Source organism: Panthera leo, chromosome E2 (genome assembly GCF_018350215.1).
Source record: "Panthera leo isolate Ple1 chromosome E2, P.leo_Ple1_pat1.1, whole genome shotgun sequence".
Lineage (NCBI taxonomy): Eukaryota > Metazoa > Chordata > Mammalia > Carnivora > Felidae > Panthera > Panthera leo.
In genome coordinates this window covers 10485328-10502825 of record NC_056693.1, presented here as the reverse complement: position 1 = coordinate 10502825, position 17498 = coordinate 10485328, and the positions used below count along the sequence as shown (strand labels likewise).

Sequence of the window (17498 nt, the reverse complement as noted above, 5' to 3'; positions counted from 1 at the left end):
TTTCTCTTCCCCAGCTAAGAAGAAGAGTGGCTGCCATTAGTTTACGTTCAGGAAACAGAACCCCCCATGGGGCATTAAGACTCGTCCGAGATCACCACTGAAGCTGCTACCGCCCCCATCCCCTTCACCGAAGGTTCAAGGCCTGGCTTTGAGCTCCAAGACATCCCAGTAGAGATGGGCCACCTGCCCGCCTGCGTTCCAGACCAGCAGGGCTGGCTGGGGCTGGGGGCCTCGAGACGGGCCCCCCTTCCTGGTGAAGGGCTGCCAGGGGCAGCTGAGGTCGCCGGTACAGTAGCAACTGCCACCACATCCGGGGGCTGGGCCGGCTGGGGCTGGGGAAGGAAGGAAGTCTGAGGCTGGAGTGAAAACCCAAACCACCACCTGGGGAAGCTGCTCAGAGCCCAGAGGGATGAGGGGTGAACAAGGCCACGTGGAGCTCACAGTTAGGCTCCTGTCAGTGTCACCTGATGGCCATCTGCCAACCTGCATCCTTCTTCAAGCGTTCCCAGGGCCCCGACAGGAGCCAGGTCCTACTGTGGGCACTGGGGCACAGCCCTTGACCACCCAGGGGGTGGGCGTTAGCGTTGGGCGCGTTGTACAGACCGTGCCGAGGGCCAGGGGTGTGCAGAGGGAGTCCCACAGGACTGGGTACAAATTCTGATGGCCTTCTGGAGGCCCTGAGCAGCCCCCCGCCCGCACCCCGTTTTCTGTAACTTGGTCTAACGATCCCACTTTTGGAGGGTGTCGTGAGGACCCAGTGAAATAGCACGTGAGGAACTTGGCGTGGCATCTGGTTCCCACTGGGTGCGTAACCGACCACTTGGGTCTGACCACCTTGGTGAGGGGAAGGGACTCCTCAGGGCTCCTCCCCGCATGGCGGGAGCTCTCCCTTCACCCTCCATGGTGGCTGAGGCTCCAGTAAGCCCAGGCCCACGTGGGGAGGACAGGCGAGGTGGGGAGTTAAGTACTCAGGATGAGCCCTCTGGCCTCCTACCACCCATCACACATGGGGGCTGGGGGTGGGGAGGGGGAGTCTCAAGCTGTCACATCATGTCATGTTTCTCAGGGCTCTGCCCCCAGGCTGCTGCTGAGGCCCCTGGGGAAGGAGTGTGCTCAGGAACAGAAAGGAGGGGCCCGGGGAGATTCGGTCCTGTGCCCCCATTTCCGGCCCTCCACCCACAACCCGCCCAAACCCTGGGCCCCTCTCTGGCACCCCCCCCAACCCTACCACAAAACCCCAACCCATCATCCCCTCCCTGAGCTCCACCCAGCCCAGGCAGAACCCATTACCCCTCTCCTGAAGTCCCCGGTCCCCTGAGCCCCCTCAACAGTCAGCACCGCCACCCATCTTACTCCAAAGGGTTTATTGAGACAAGTTTCACATCCAAGTCCAGGGCAGAGGGGACGGGGCTTATAAACAGGAACCTTGAAGGGGGCCCGAGGGCTCAGGGTGGAACCCAAAAAAAGAGTGAAATAAATAGAGGAAGAGAGTGGAGGGCCAGGAGAGGAGACACAGACTATCACACAGTGATAACAACATGGGTGGGGGCGGGGCTCCATTAAAATCCCATTTATTTATACAGATATACAGGGAGTTGTGGGGGACCAGGGGGACCCCCTCCAGCCTCCATGCCCCAGGGAGGGGTGAGAGAAGGCCATCTCTCCCCATGGGTGACCCCGTGGGGGCTGGGGGGTTGCCCTTGGAAGAGTGCTGGGGGAGGGAGGGGAGAGGGGTGGGCGCCTCCCCCGAGGGCATCACCTGATCCCCAGGCAGTTACTGGCCCTGGAGGCGCTGGGTAGTGTCTGGAAAGCTGTGTTGAGGGAACTGGAGGAGAGGGTGGTGGACTGGGGCTAGCTTCTGGAGTGGACCAGGCCGGGCGCTCCCCGCTGAGGAGGACCAGGTGGTCCAGCTGGTGCCATGGCTTCCCAGGGGACCCAGAGCGGGGGCGCCTGGGGCTCTTCCCGGCACAGCTACCACCCAGGTCTGGGAAGAAGGAGGGGGGTATCGGGGGTTCAAAGAGAGAACCTGGCACCTTCTGGCGTCTTGGAAAAGCTGATCCCCAAGGACACCCAGCCCTGGCTGTGCTGCACCCAAGAAAGCAGTTCAGATACCAGGACTGGGTGTCCGGGTGCAGAGAGGAAACTCCTCGAGGACGTCCGGGAGGGGAAGTCCTGAAGGAGGCTGCCCCCCAGGCTGGATGCTTGGGGAAGGGGAGGCTGTGGGGGATGGCCTCCCAGGGAAAGGGGCATTAGCACCACCAGGTTCCAAGGCAGGCGGGAAGAGGCCGGGCCTCCGGGCCTCCGGGCCTCCGCCGAGGCTGGGAGTCGCCTGAGGGAGACAGAAGGGAGGGGGGACTGGAGCATGACACCCCGGGTACGAGCGGTCGGGCCGCCTCCGTCCCCTCTCTCGACGCCCAGGGCTTTCCACCTTGGGAACGTGGCCCCCTCCCGAAGTGCCAGGCAAAGGGATACATCTGAGGTCCCTCCCGTCAGGGGTGAGGACGCAGAGGGTTTCTAGAAGCCCTCCCAGACCAAGCCTCCCTCCTGTCCGGCCTCTCACCTCAGTCCCACCTGCCTGGCCCCGCTCCCCAGCCGAGGTGGAGGCCGGGGCGGGGCCAGGTGGGCATCATACGAAGACCTTGGCCAGGGCGTCGGCGCCTGCGCTGGCAATGAGGGCCTTGCTGGGGTGGCACGCGACGGCGTGGATGGCCTCCTCGTGCTTCTTGCGGTGGGCCGTGATCTCCTGCACGCATGTTTTGTTGTCCAGGCTCCACAGACGCAGGGAGCAGTCATGGCCTGCGCAGGTGTGGGACCAGAGAGCACTGTCCCCCAGCAGGTACCCCGGCTTCCCCGAACCTCCCCCACTGGAGGAGCCTCAACAATGAGGGGGGGGGGGTCTCCATCCTCTCGTCCCCCACCTCTGCCGGCCGCCTCCTGATGCCCAGCCCAAAGGAGAATGCTTTTATCCCAGCTGGCCGTCCACCCATTAGTTACCAAGTGCTCACCGGGCACCTGCGTACCAGGCCCCGGGGACACGGTGAACGTCCTGGGCAAAGCTGCCCACCCAGTGCTGTTGACCTTCCAACGTGGCCCCCGGTAAATGAGAAAACAGGAGGAGCAATGCCAGGCGGACAGCAGCACCGGCACAAGCTGGTCACCGTGATGACAGAAGGGCCACGGGGGCATGCGGAGGAACAGCAGGGGTGGCCAGGGGAAGGTTCTGAGGACGGGCAGGAGGCGGGTACGGCTGCAGCAGCCTGAGCAGGAGCATGGAGAGGAGGCCAGAGAGGGTGGAGCGGACAGGGCCGGGCCCTGGGGCAAGAGCCCCCTTCAGAGACGGCCCGACTTATGCGTCCGAAGGACCGGGCTGGCTGTGGCGGAGGCTGGCTCGATGTGTCCCTTATATACGGAGGACCTGGGCCCTGTCCCAAATCCTCTCTGCCCTGGGCTTGACCTCCCTGACCACCCCCTCTACCGGCACCTGCAGGCACAGCTGCTACCGTCACCAGGCAAAGACCCAGCCACAATGGGACCAGGCCCGTCCACGTGCTCTCCCACGCCCTGTGTGTGCTCGCTTGCAACCTCCCACATACTCTGACAGTGGGGAGCAGAGGTGAGCGGAAGGAGACCCCTCGCCCATGGCACTCCTGATGGCCCGGCACACGCGTCACCTCCCTTCCCCGTCTGCCCACGTCGCACCTCATCCTTCTGAGGCACGGCCCCGTGGTGGCCGGGCCCCAGTGCCCTTATCCACGGAGCGCGTGGCTCCAAATGCTAACAATCCTGTGGGGACTGAGAGCCAGACACACTCGGACTTGTTCCTGCAGCCAACCCACCACGCTCGACCAAATCACGGAACCTCCACGAGCCCGTTTCCGCATCTGCACGACGGGTATAACATACCCTGCCGACAGCGTGATCTGGATGAAGCGGGAAGACGCACGCAAAAGCTTCCAGTGGGCTGAGCGTGCGCGGTCTCTGCCGGGAGGCTCCCTGCCCCTGCCCCGCTGCGGGAGGGGGCCCCAGAATACGCCCTCGTGACCAGTGCCCGCGTCTCTTCCTCTTCGGTCCCACACACCCTTGCTCCTTAGGAGCCAGGAGAGTCCCCACTTACTTCCCGACATCAGGAACACGCCATTGGGGTCCACGGCTAGGCAGGTGACCGCGTCCAGGTGGGCAACCATAGAGTGCACGGATTTCCCTGAGAGGAGAGAGGGTGGGCGGCAGGTTACTTTCCCTTGGCGGGGAAGGTCAAGGGCCCGACGGGACACCGTGAGCACGAGTGAGCGGGGACCAGGAAGGCTGGGCCTCACCTGTCCGGCTGTCCAGGAAGCGGATGCCTCTGTCGTCGTGGGCGGTGATGGTGAGGGGCTGGTTTGGGTGACTCACCACCTGGTTGATTTGGGTTGGGCCTGGAAGGAGAGGAGGAGAGGGAAGGATGTCGGGGAAATCAGGGAGACCAGGACAAAGACCAGAGGAAGAGAACCACGGCTCCACGGCCCTGCTGTCTGCTCAGCTGGCCGGGGGCCTGGGCTCCCAGGCCTCTCCCTTCCCCGGGCCACAGTGCTTCATCCGTAAGACGCCTGGGGTGCCACAGGACGGGTACGAGCCACCCATAAGGGCCATGCATTCTGCCAAGAGGCTTGACGGGCAAGTTCCTGATGATCTCTGTCCCCTCAGCCCTCCCGGGAGCCAGGCAGCTGCTGGGACCTTATCTCCTTCCTACCCAGAGCCCACGAGGGGGTAGGGGAGACATCTTCTGCTGATGAGACACCGGCTCAGCAGAGCCACAGGAGGAACCGGGGCCCTGGAGGCATTCAGATACCAGCCCCTGTCCCTGAGGCCCCCCTTACCACTGTTCCCCCGGGACTCCAACGAGAGGAGGGCACTGCCAGCCTCCAGATCGTACAAGACCGTGTCGCCAGAGCGGAAGGAGGCCACGATGTGGGCGGGCTCGGTGCTGGTGAAGGCCACTGAGGTGGGGATCCCATGATCTGAGGGCACAGGGAAGGGAGGGCTGCTTAACAGACCTGGTCCTGCCCTGGGGCTGCGGGACGGGACTTGGGAAGCCTGGGCCCCTCGTGGGGAGTCATGTTCCTCTGTGACGTGTTCCCACGCCCACCCCGCGCCCAGCCCTGCTCCCCCGACTCACCGCTGGCTGTGAGGAAGGTACAGAGGCAGGTTGGGCTGCTGCTGCTCGGGTCCCAGATGCGGATGGTGCCGTCAGCAGAGCAGGAGGCCAGGCGCTGGGAGGTGGGGCTGAAGGCTAGGCCCCATACAGCGTCCCCGTGGCCCTCCAGCACGTGGCTCAGCACACTCGGGTCTAGACCCAGCGGAGGGAGGAAACAAGCTAGGTCAGGGCCAGCGGCCCCACCCCAGACAGCTCCAGGGCACCGACCCCTGCTGAGAGCCAGGCTGCCCGGCTTAGCCGCCCATTCACCCAGCTCTACCCAGACTCCTCCTGCCCTCGGCGCTGTCACCGCTGGAACCCGCCGCAGCGGCCGCGCACACTCTGACCACTAGCTCGGAACAGAAGCTCCAGAGGGCAGGGATTCCCTTGCCACGCCCACAGGGCCCACCATTGTGCCCGGCACAGAATGAGCGCTCAATACACAAGTTTTAGGACTTGGTGAAGGGGAACAATGATGAAGGAGCATTGGTCCTCCTTGGTGAAGGAACAATGGTGGCTCTGTGGCCCCAAGACCCTCTCCAGCTTGGGACTCGGGTCGTGCCCCACTCTGCCTGCCTTGGCTCCTCGCCCCCAGGGCACAAGCCCTGCCCAGTCTCTCTAAAGCCCTCTGATCCTTCCCACCTCTGCCTCCCCCGTCACTCAAGTCCACACGGCGTGCTCCGGTCAGGCCCTGCTGACCCCCAACGCGTGGCAGCTCGCATGGCCCAGAGCACAGACTACCTGGGACTGACCCTTGACCTTTTACAGGGTGGGACTGTTCTTGGGAAGACACAGACCTCTAAACTCTACCACCACAATGCAGTAAAGAGCCACGCGTGTGACCAAGAAAGTTATCGGAAGAGGCACCACAAGAAGGGGGACGTACAAGAAATAGCAGTGCGGTCACTTTTCCACTTAACTCTTAAAGGGGTGCCAAGGATCAAGTGCAGACTTCCTACAGCCCGGCCCAACTAACTTGTCCCCTGTCACCCGCTCCACTTCTCCTCACCGACTGCCTGCACTCGGCCACAGGAAGACACCGGCAGGGCCTACCAAGCCCCCGCGTGGGCCGGTCCCCGGCCCCGGTGTGGATTCCGAGTCCGCTCACCTGCCAGCTCCTCTAGGAAGCGGCCCCCCAACGCCCCCGCCTTCCTGCCTCGGCCCATCTGACCCCCGTCACAGGCTGAACACGAGGCTCCAGGCTCACCCGGGCTGGGGGCACACGGTGCGACCCCCGCCGCCCCCCGGGCGCTGCATTGCTAGGCACGGGTGGGCACTGAGGGAACGAAGAGGCCCCGGTGGACAAGGGGGGGTGGGAGCCAGAGGAGGGAGCCGTCCTCACCGTAGCCGTCATAGGGGTCCACGTTGAGGTCCGGAATCTTCCAGCTGTGGATGCGGGCGTCGGCCCCGCCGCTGTAGCAGTACTCGCTGTTGCTGCCCATGGCTACTGCCAACACAGGGCCCCTGAAAGGTACAAAAGTGGCGAAGGAGAAATGAGAAGCTCAGCCTCAGCCCTCCTCCGGCCCCCTCCGTGGGATCTTGAGGTCCTCTGCTAGATTTTTCGAGGACGGCCAAAAGGAATCCGGCCTCCGGGGCGCCGGTGGTGCCCCCGGACCGGCCTGCCCCTAGCTCCCCACACCCATCTCCTCCTCCGAAGGCTGCGCCCAGAACCGGCCGTGGGAGCGCCGTGTCTGCAGAGCACCGGGAGCAAGGGGGCGTGCGTGCAGAGGGCCGGGGCCAGACCCGCCTGTGGGGGCGCTTCCCCACCTGTGAGCCCGGAAGGCGTGGATAGGCTCCACATCCAGCGCGGCGTTCCTGGGGGAGGCAGAGGAGCCGGATGTCACCGAGAGCCCCTCCCCTCCGCTCCCCCCAACCCGGGGTTGCCGCCCTCACTTCTTGGCCGTGACGGCTTTCTGCAGGTTCCAGAGCTTGAGCGTGCCGTCCTCAGAGGCGGTGAGCAGGGCGGCCTGGCTGTGGTGGAAAGCCAGGGAGCGCACGCCGTCGTAGTGTGAGCGCAGGGTGAATTTGGGGTTCCACGTCTTCTTAAAGGCATCTTTGCTGTCAGAGAGCTGGGGTAGGGGGAGGTGCCTCAGCGTCCCCACGGTCCCGCAGACACGGACTGACATCCAGGAGGCCAAGGACCGGTCCCTTCCCCACCCAGACCCACAGCGGGGGCTGCGGGAAAGCAGTCAAGTCAGTTTGCCCCGCGGTGCCAGGTCCCTGAACTCTGAGTACCCGAGCAGCCTGACCGCCTCTGTGGGGGTCGGTGTGGCTTTCCTAAGGTGTCAAGAGAGCAGGACTTAACCAGATCAGGGGAGGGGACTGAGGGAGGACACTGCATGAACAAAGTCCCTGAGGCTGCAGGCCAGATCTAGAGCCTGAGGGGAGGCCTGGGTTGTAGAAAGCAAGGGAGAGAGTGGCAGGAGCTGGGGCTGGAGCCACTTCTAGGAACCCGTATCGCATCCTAAGTGAAACAGGGAGCCATGGAAGGGTTCAGAGCAGGGAAATGACACGGATCGGATGTAGGAACATACGAGTGGCTGCAGGGGCCAAGGGGCCCTGAGAGAAGCCTCTCAGGCAAAGAGAGGGCACAGAGACCACATGCTGGGGAGCGGAAATGGGGACAGGTATGCACAGAAGGGAGAGACTGGGGAGCAGAATCAATATAGGTCGCTGGGGGAGTCCCAGAGACCCTGCAGGTGCCCTGGTGGATGGTGGTGTCACTCTCCGAGCGGGGGACCCAGGGGCAGCCCATCGGGAAGGAGGATGAGCAGACTGTCAGGCAAGATGCCATGTCCTGCCCCAACACGGGCTCCACAGCTGATAAAGCCCTCGGTCTGGGCTCTATCCCCAAAGGTCCCCACTGCAGCTGTCACCAATGCCCTCGTTCTTTAGGGCCAGAGGCTCCGCCGCTGTGTGGTTACCCCCTCACAGGCACACACGCCTGCTCGAAGCCTCTACTTCGGCCCCCCTTCCTGGCATCTCACAGCAGGGCCCACAACCCTGCTGGGGAACCAACCGCTCGAGATCCCGCTAAAAGCCGTGGTGAACGTTCCTGGGGGAAATGTGCACGTGCACCCGATGCAGAGACCAGAGGGCCAGAGGCCCATCTGTGGATCTGGGGCTCAGAACACCGGCCCTAAAGGCCTCCCTGTCACCCCGGCCCGCCTGCCTACCAGGCCCCATCCACGCCTGGTTTTTTGGTTTCTGGCTGCCAAGTTCAGCTCAATTCCTATCTCCTGCACAAGTCCGCTTCCCCACGCTGTGCCAACCCAGAGCGCCCTTCCCCTTCTGATGCCGTCCTGCCCTGCCACCGGCCCACCCGGGGCCTGGGTGTGAGGGGCACGTAGGCCAGGGGTGGGAGGGAGCACTGCCTACAGGAGATGGCAGGGGCCGTGGTGTCTTCCAGACCCTGTGCCTCGGCGACCCTGTCAAGCCCCGTGCCGAGTACATGTCCGCACCCCTCTGTACAACAGGTGAGCTGCCGAATGACCTCACAGCGTCCTCCCGCTAAGGGACCCAGCGCAGGCCAGGCACCGGGTCAGAGCTCAGCAAGAGTGGGCACAGTGCGGGATGCCCAATGAGGGCCCGTGGGGGGTAGGGCACCCCAAGAACTTACATCACAGCTGAGGTCGTTGTCGTTGGTGACGGTGAGATCCGCCAAGTCCCCCAGGCTCACCTCCCCGCCCCCGATAGTGTCCATGATGAAAACGTCTGAGGAGAAGCCAAAGGAACCTGGTAGGGGGAGGGGAGGGAAGGGGCGGAGAGGGGCAGGGAGAGAGAAAGAAAGACAGAAAGAGGCAGAGGGGGAGATAAGGAGTCAGAAAGAGACAGGGAGAGGACGAGATCAAGAATCACAGCTGGAAAGAAAGAGACAGGGAGAGACAGACAGACAGGGCAGGACAGACAAAAAAAGAGGGAGACAGACAGACAGACAAACTTTTGGGACAGGGAGGCTGCAGACTAGAGGCCAGGCTTCGACCCTGAGGACACAGAAGCCCTGGGCTTAGCTCTGCAGCCCCCCTCTGCTATGAGCCCCAGGGGACTGGGCCGGGGGGGAGGGGCCGCTTACCTTCGTGTGGCCGGGGCTGGGGTGTGCCAGGAGGGGGACCCGTCACTTTAGGGGGCAGCCCATCCACATCCCGAAGGTCGGCCAAAATTCCCTGCAGTTTGACCCGCCGGCTTTCTGCAGGGACAAAGCACGGGGCTGGAGCCCGTGTTCCGGTTCACCTTAGCCACCGGAGGCCTCTCCTGCCAACGTGAGGTAGCCGGAAAGTCCTGACCAGGGAGCGCCAGGGCTCGAAGCGGGAGTGGGGTCAGGCAGAGGAGGCGCACTGAGCTAGGATGCTCTGTGGTGCCAGCCTTGCAGGGAACTCAGTCCCCGGCCATCCTGTGTGACGGCCGAGGGCCCCGTGGCTCGGGGTCACAGAACAGGAGAATGCAGCCCTGCCCTGCCTGCCTCTGCCTGCCAGGTCCTCGTCCTGTTCCCTCCCCGAGGTCCAAGAACTAGACGCTTGCGCGGAGGGCCAGAGGCCCCGTTCCGGGAAGAGCTGGGCCCGCCTGCGTCCCCACAGGGATTTTCCAGGGAAGGGGTGAGGGCCCGGCCGCCACGGTGTGGGGCTCCTGCTCTCCCCGGCCACCCTCCTCTCAGGAAGCGTATCCGTCCGGTGGAGACCCTGGGGCAGGAAGCAGCTGTGGGCGGCCGCGTGTGCCCCTACCTCGCCTGGTGAGGACGGCTGGCCAGAAAACCCTCAGCTTACCCAACTCGTGGTGGGTCCCCTCTGCGGCACATCGTCGAGGGTCCGGAGAGCCCTCCCCATCCTCTCCCGAGCCCAAGAAATCGAACTCGTTGATGGCATCTTCAGAGTCATCCTCCTCGTCCTCGTCCTCCATTTCAGGCACCAGGGCCTTGGAGGGCAGCTGGGCATGGAGGAAACCAGACGGGTCAGGAGGCTCCCGCCCGCGGCGCGAGCCCAAGCCCAGGCCCGCCGCGCCTCCAGGAACCACCTGGCCCTGCCTGGAAGCGTCCCACACCGGACACCAGCTCCACCTCCCTCCCCTCGTGCCCTTCCCAGGGGCCGGGACGCGCTTTGGTGGCAGCGCTCCCCCTGCTGGCAGCCTTCAGGGGCCGAGGCGGCCCCACAGCTCGGAAGTCTCTTCGCCTCCCGGCCACCCCACCCCTGCCCCCGCCTGTGATCCCCTCACAGGCCCCACCCTCCCCTTCCGCAAGCCTGTACGGAGGGGGTGGGGAGAGGCAGACAGCAAAGGCCGCCGCAGGGCAGAGGGGAGAGACGTGTGTGCCTACGTGTGTAAGCGAGCGTGCGGAGATGCACGATTCGAGTGGCACGGACGCGCGGGGGTGACGGTGGCAAACGCTTATCGAACTCCGTGCCAGCCTCTACGCGTTCTTCAGCGCACCAAGCGAGCTTCACCCGTGTGACTTCACAACCTTGTGAAGAGTTGGCATCGCTGTGCTTATTCCCATACTACAGACGAGGAAACCGAGGCTGAGCAGCGAAGCCCCGCATCCCAGGTCCCCGGTCCAAGCCGTTCTCGAGACGCTGAGGCGGCTCTGGACCGGAAGATCACCGAGGGTCCTCCGCGTCTCCCTTCCATCTTGCTGGGTGGGCTGAGGCTCCGTAGCGCGCGCCACCTTGGACCGAGAGCGCACAGCACCGTCCCCCCGCCCGGAGGAGCAGGAGGCCAGGCAGGCGAGGTCTTCCGCAGGGTCACGACCAAACCCTCTCGTGTTCCTCCCTCCGCAAGCTCGGACCCCATCCCAGACGTGGGGCTTCGGAGCAGCACGGCGCCCGCGTTTCCCCACGCGGCCCGGCCTTCCGCCGGGACACCCGCATCCGATCCTTCACCCTCCTGCGGCGCCCGCGTCACCACGTCGTACACAAAGTGCCGTCCGGGGGCTGTGTGCGCGCCACCCCCACGGCTGCCTGAGACGACTCAGGGGGGTTCCAGGATTTTCAGCAACAGTTCGGGTCTCTCTCTGACTTCTGCTCTAGGCGCTGGTGTCAGAGCACACCCCGGCCCGGCACTGGGACTCTGGCGACCACCGGCCTCCAACACCGCCCCTTTCGGGGAATCTTCTCCCTCCCAACTGTCCCCGGACTGCACCAAGTCCCGGCACTCACAAGGCCAGCCTCAGTCAGACCGCAGGCTCCTGGAGGGTGTGGCTGACCCCCCCCCCCCCCGCCCCCACGCAGGCCCAGCACTCCAAGCCGGCACAGCAGGCTATGCGTCCGTGGAGTCAAAGTCGCTCAGGCGTCCGTGAGGCGCCAGCCACTGGCCCGTGTGGGAGGACCAGAGGGACGGGACGCGGCGACCTCCTCCTCCTTCCCTCAAGGATTGGCCGGCGTGCCCAGAGAGGCCCTGGTGGGGCCAGGGCTCTGCAGAAGCCTGAAGCGTAAACAGGCGTTCTCCAGGGCCCACGACAGAGGTGTCCCGTGCCGTTCCGTTCTGCCCACCGTGCCCAGCGCTGCGAACACTGCCACCACCGAGCACCGGGTGCGGCCAGCCCCAGCGTAGCCAAGGACTCCACAGGCACGAATTCACGTTAAAGAAATCCTCAACAACCCAGAGACAGAGACGGTGAGCCCCTGAAACTGCCGCTAAGACAAAGAGGATCACATGCCCGAAGGCACACAGCCAGGCCAGTGGCCACTGCGGGAGCCTTAGAGGTCTTTGGAAGAACAGTCTGGTCACTAAAGGTCTCCCGGGTGAGAGAGCGGGCCCGGGGAGGCGCGAGACCCCTGTCTGATGAGCCTCCCCCGCAGGGCCCGCGGGACAAGTGCGGGGACAGACACAAAAGCCTGAGGGAGTGTAAGTCAGCGATGATCTCTGCTGGGAGGAGCGGGCAGGCCTCCCAGAGGAGGATGAGGTAAGAGCTGAAAAAGGAGTGAAAATCCCAAGAGGCACGGGAGAGACCACGAACAGGATCAGAGGCCCCAGCCTCGGACACATCCTGATTCTCCTGGAACCCAGCTCCAGAGTCCTGGCTCTGTGCGTTCCCCAAGCGCCTACGCTAGGCGGGACCCTATGCTGGGCCGCACCGGGGACCCTGGAGACAGAGCTGTGGCAAGGACAGACGTGGTCCCACACAGACGTGGGGACACCAGACAGGGAGCACCCAGAGCGGTCCGGGTCCAGATGGCTCCGACCCTGCCGAGGGAAGGGGAGGAAGGGCCGGTGAGAGGTCAGAGAAGGTGGCGTGGAGGGGCGGCGGAGGAGGGGCGCTAAGGTGAGGCTGAAGGAGGCAGAGAAGGGCTCTGATGGGAAGGCCCCACACAGGCCCCCTTCGCGCAGCCCGCATGGCAGCACGTCCCTTGGCACAGGACTGCTTACCAGCCCCCTCCGGCTGCCGGCTCCCCATGCCAGGGACCGGACCTCTCTCTCCATGTCGCCGCTGCTAGAGCAGAGCTAGGTCCGCACAGGCCCAAAGCGAGGTTTTTTTTTACTGGACAGGTGACGTGAGCCCACGTCATGCCTGGGGACGGTGCCACTGAAACGGCAGGAACACGGTGGCTCTGGCAGTCGAGGTGCAGGGGTCAAATGGGGCGAGGGCCATTATGTTGAAGCCAAGCTGAGATCTGGACTCTTGGCCTGCGGGGAGTGCCCCTGGGCCTCGGTCTCGACACAAGGGCAGGATGGACGCTCAAAACTACCAAGGCCCCCGCGGATGCCCCAACCTGGCCCCGGGCTGACCGCAGCGGCCATCCACGCCGGGGGCTGGGTGCTGGGAAGAGAAGAGCGGGAGGACACACGCTTGTGAGCACACTAAGTCCCCGCCTGGCAGAGCTCACAGTCTATCGAGGGAGAAGACAGAGAGCCACGTGGTGTGGGTGATGGAGGTCAGACTAGCCCAAGGGACAGAGCGCGCGGAGAGGGCAGGGTGTGGCTGGCCCAGTCTGGAGAGCTGAAGCCTCTCGGAGCTGAAGAAAGGATGGGAGGAGACGGGTGGGGGAAGACGAGGCCCCGACTGGTCACCGAGGCAGGGGCGTGGCCAGAGACACGGCCCCAAGAGCACCCACGGGGGCACTGTGCCACCGGCACACAAAGCAGGGGGCCCTCCCGGGGGAGGGGATGGGGCGGGGAGCGCACCTTCACCCGCTGTTTCTTGTGCTGCACACTGTCCAACTCGTCGTCCTCGTCACTGTCCTCGTCCTCACAGCTCTGCAGGAAGGGGATCTGCTCCAGCACCGAGCCGCCCAGGCGCTCTTTGCCATCTTTGCCTGCCGCGTTCCTGCCCACGACAGGGGGGCAGGGGGGGCATTAGTCCCGCCAGGTGGCGAAGCTCAGAGGCGGCCAGAGCCTGGCCCCGGCGCTCAAGGGGGCTGAAACCACCATGATCACACGCGGGGCTCCAATCGCAGCCTCTGACCAACAGACACTCACCCCACCCCGACACCTTCAAGTGCCGGGTCAGGAGAGTGGGCCGAGGGAGTGTCGCTGACTCAGCAGCCCCTGTTCCCACGGCCCGGGCAAACCACAGGCGCGGATCAGGCAAGCGGCAGACGCGCCCGGCGGGAAAGAGGAACCGGTCACTCTGAAAACGCCCGGGGCCCCGTGGGCGGCCCAGCCGTCAACGCACCTGCACCCTCCCGACTGACAGATGGCCTCCCATTTCCACTCCTGGCCAACCGTCGGATGCCTCCAAGCGGATAACGGGTTTTAACAAAAGGGTTATTTGCCCAAACCTGACTCCAGGGTAGAAAAGTGGGTGGAATTCAAAGTTCAGATGAACACAAACATCCTCCTTTATGGCCACGGGGCCAATGCTCCGGAGAGTTCCTGTCAACTGCCCAGGTCTACGGTCACTGCCCGGAGGACAGATCTTTCCTCCGGGCTGCCAAATCCGGCACCGCGTCCTGGCCGCATGGTGTGCGGCCTCCCAGCAGAGCACCTCTGGGGTTTCCTTGGGCAACACGGCTGCACCGGCCCAGCCTCCTCGGCTGCTGCCTCTAGCCTGCCAACCCCGCCCGCATGCTGGTGAACTAGAGGGGAGTTCGGAGTCCAGCCCCCACCACCCCCACCCGAGCTCCAGGCTGGCCACGCGTCACCTGCACTGGGGGCCGCCCGGCCGCGGACCCCGCCCGCCCTCGATGGACCCCCCGACGCTCCTTCCACTCGTCTCCCCTGTCGCAGCCAACGCGGCTCCCGTTGCTTGGCCCGAACCCCAGAGCCACCCCCCGGTTTCCCTCCTCTCCCCACATCCACTCCTTCCAAAAGAAAACCCACGGAGAGGCTGGCCGCTTGGCGCGCCCTCCGCTTCTCGCCAGGACACCGCAGGAGGCTCCCAGCCGCGCTCCGGCTCCTGCCCTCCAGCCCTTCCTCCTCGAAGCCGGCCAGCACACCGGATTGTGTCACACCCACGCTCGAAACCACGGGCTTCCCACAACCCGTAGAGAAGAATCCAAACTCCCTATCGTGGCCGGTACAGCCCCATTTCATCTCACTCCTGAGATTTCAACCTCACCACAGACCACAGCCCCACATGCTCACTCCCTGCAGCCACACAGGCCCGGCCGCAGGTTCCTCAACGTGCCAAGTCTCGGGACCCTGACGGTCGCTGTTCCCGTGGGCGGCTTACTCCATGTCCTGCGGTTCTCTGCCCAGATGTCACCCCGTGAAGAGGCCCCCCGCCACCCATTCAAAGCAGGGCCACTGCCTATCACTCTTCCTTCTTCCCCTTCTGCACAGCACCGAACGTCACCAAATGTTAAGTCACTGATGCTGAGGAACAACTACCAGTGAGACGACGAACAAGTGAGAGCTCCCCAGGGCGGTGGCCGTGTATTTTGCTCCCCACCGGGGGCTGGGGGTGCCACCCAGGCTCTGCCTTCAGCTGCTGCCCCACGTGCTGAGCGGTTTAAGGCCTGAGCCTCAGAAGAAGCGCCGTGCCGGACGGGAGCCGTGACGCGAATCGGCACGAAGATGACACCACGGGAGTATGTGCAGGGGGACCCAGAAGAGAATCCAGGGATCCCACAACGAAGGCACTGAAGGCTCTGGAGCAAAGGGACCCACAATACCCTCCAGGAAGGAAGCGGCCACCAGAGCACAAGGGAGTACCGTTGGCTTTTCTGACATGGGCCTTCATCAGGAGGAGGGGACACAGAGGAACAGACCTGCCAGGCCTCACCAAAGGCTCACCTTTTGATCTGCTCTTCGATCTGTTTCACCAGCAGCGACTCACCGCCACTGAGCCCCCCGGGGCCTGGCGTGGCCCTGGAGCCACCTTCGCTGGGCTCCACGGCCCCGTTGAGCTCCAACGAGCGACCCAGTAGGGACCGCACGCGTTTGGACCGCATGTCCAGGATGGTGTCCGTGTAGCCCACCTCCTCCAGGTACCTGCAGGGAGACAGCACTGGCGTGGGTCAGGGGTCTCCTGGCTTCTCTGGGGGCTGCTGCAAACTGGGACAGCCTTTTTGGAGAAGCAACTTAAGACCACACATCAGGGGTGCCTGAGTGGCTCATTCGGTTAAGCGCCCAACTTCAGATCAGGTCACGATCTCACGGTTCGTGGGTTCGAGCCCGGCCTTGGGCTCTGTGCTGACAGCCCGGAGCCGGGGGCCTGCTTCGGATTCTGTGTCTCCCTCTCTCTCTCTCTGCCCCTCTCCCACTCTGTCTCTCAAAAATAAATAAATGTTAAGGAAAAAATAATAAAGACTACACACCGGTATTTTTTTAATTAACAAAATTTTTAACGTCTGTTTATTTTTGAGAGAGGCAGAGTGGGAGTGGGGGAGGGCAGAGAGAGGGAGACACAGGATCCAAAGCAGGTTCATTCTGAGCTGTCAGCACAGAGTCCGACGTGGGGCTCCAAACCCATGGACCGGGAGATCGTGACCTGGGCCGAAGTCGGGTGCTCAACCGACTGAGCCCCCCAGGCACCTCTACACCAGTATTTTAGATTTCCTTTTTTTTAGGCTTATTTTGAGAGAGAGGGAGAGAGAGAGAGAGATGGAACACACACATACAAGCAGGGGAGGGGCAGAGAGGGAGAGACAGAATCCCAAGCAGGCTCCACACCATCAGTGCAGAACCCGATGTGGGGCTCAAACTCAAGAACCGTGAGATCATGACCTGAGCCGAGATCAAGTGTCGGATGCTCAACATACTGCACCACACAGGCGCCCCGGCACACCAGTATTTTAAATAAGCATACCCTGGCCCCGCTGTTTCACTTTCAAGTCTATTTCCAGGAGAAGCCTTTATACACAGGCATAATGCGGCCACACAGATGCTTGCCAGGATGTTGTACGTAAGAGCCAAAACGCAGGGGCCAAGCAACATGTCCGCTGCAGAGGACCAGGGCCGCAAATGACTGATGGGGACGCTAGGCAGAAAATAAAGGAGGCAGAGTGCCAAGACGGCCACAGGAAACGGTTTCACGAAATAAGTTACGTGACCCGTATAATTCAGTTTAAAAAAAAAAAAAAGTGTTGGGGCGCCCGGGTGGCTCAGTTAAGTGTCCCGACTTTGGCTCAGGCCAGGACCTCACGGTTCACGAGATCAAGCCATGAGTCAGGCTCTGAACTGACAGTGTGGAGCCTGCTTGGGATTCTCGGGCTCCCTCTGCCTGGGCCCCTCCGCTGCTCCATCTCTATCTCTCCCTCTCTCCAAATAAATAAATAAACGTTTTTTTAAAAAGTGTTAGGGGCGTCTGGGTGGCTCAGTCAGTTGAGCGTCCGACTTCGGCTCAGGTCACAATCTCACAGTTCGTTTGAGTTCGAGTCCCGTGTCGGGCTCTGGGCTGACAGCTCGGAGCCTGGAGCCTGCTTCGGAGTCTGTGTCTCCCTCTCTCTGCCCTTCCCCTGCTCACGCTCTGTGTCTCTCTCTCAAAAATAAACGAACAACAACAAAAGCGTCGATGGGTGCAAGAGTATGAGATCACACACAAACGTATCTGAAGTATGCCCCCCACAAGGCCTGGAAAGAGACAGACACACTAAACTCAACAGCAGTGACTTTCAATCTTCAGAACAAGGGATTCGAGATGTGAAATAAACCTTTACAACTTACTCTACTCACTTTGACAAATTAGTTTTTATTACTTCTGTAATTAAAAAAAATGGAAACTAGCTGGGACTAGTCTAAAAGTTAAAAATAGGGGGAAAAATCAATTGTGGGTATCTGTGGCTTTAAAAGATACGAGACGAGTCCCTCGCTGGTCCTCTGGTGGCTCCTCAAGAAGTCTTTTACGTTCACCATGACCTTGTCCCTCGGGGACCCCTGAGACTGCCCCTCACACACTGGAGCACACCTGCCTTCACCTGCCGTGTCATCTAGAGTGCCTGCCTATGTCCGAGGTCCCCCT

At 63.0% G+C, this 17498-nt stretch overlaps 2 protein-coding genes across 6 annotated transcripts in view; both read right to left on the bottom strand.

Moving 5' to 3' along the window:
* Positions 1-1347: 1347 nt before the first annotated feature.
* The window catches only part of STRN4 (striatin 4), a 26516-nt gene continuing 10365 nt past the window's right edge, over positions 1348-17498 (bottom strand). For 2 of the 4 annotated variants that reach the window (XM_042917891.1, XM_042917894.1), the window contains exons 5-18: positions 15332-15529; positions 13280-13421; positions 9931-10090; positions 9243-9377; positions 8790-8905; positions 7064-7239; positions 6938-6985; positions 6513-6634; positions 5153-5323; positions 4854-4994; positions 4314-4412; positions 4115-4201; positions 2561-2796; positions 1348-2329 (exon numbers count right to left, since the gene is read on the bottom strand). In XM_042917891.1, the coding sequence (XP_042773825.1) occupies positions 2627-2796; positions 4115-4201; positions 4314-4412; positions 4854-4994; positions 5153-5323; positions 6513-6634; positions 6938-6985; positions 7064-7239; positions 8790-8905; positions 9243-9377; positions 9931-10090; positions 13280-13421; positions 15332-15529 (1765 nt within the window). In that variant the 3' untranslated portion in view covers positions 1348-2329; positions 2561-2626. The remainder of the gene's footprint in view (positions 2330-2560; positions 2797-4114; positions 4202-4313; positions 4413-4853; positions 4995-5152; positions 5324-6512; positions 6635-6937; positions 6986-7063; positions 7240-8789; positions 8906-9242; positions 9378-9930; positions 10091-13279; positions 13422-15331; positions 15530-17498) is intronic. The other 2 variants (XM_042917892.1, XM_042917893.1) reach the window with 2 other exon arrangements.
* On the bottom strand, positions 10478-13265 carry LOC122207712. Of its 2 annotated transcripts, none has more exons than XM_042917897.1 (2): positions 11687-13265; positions 10478-11637 (listed from the first exon to the last, which is right to left on the bottom strand). In XM_042917897.1, exons 1-2 carry the CDS (start codon positions 12575-12577, stop codon positions 11521-11523), a joined length of 1008 nt encoding a protein of 335 aa, XP_042773831.1. In that variant the 5' UTR covers positions 12578-13265; the 3' UTR covers positions 10478-11520. The 2 variants fall into 2 exon arrangements, with proteins under 2 accessions (XP_042773831.1, XP_042773832.1); XM_042917898.1 differs by having other exon boundaries at positions 10478-12340; positions 12524-13265.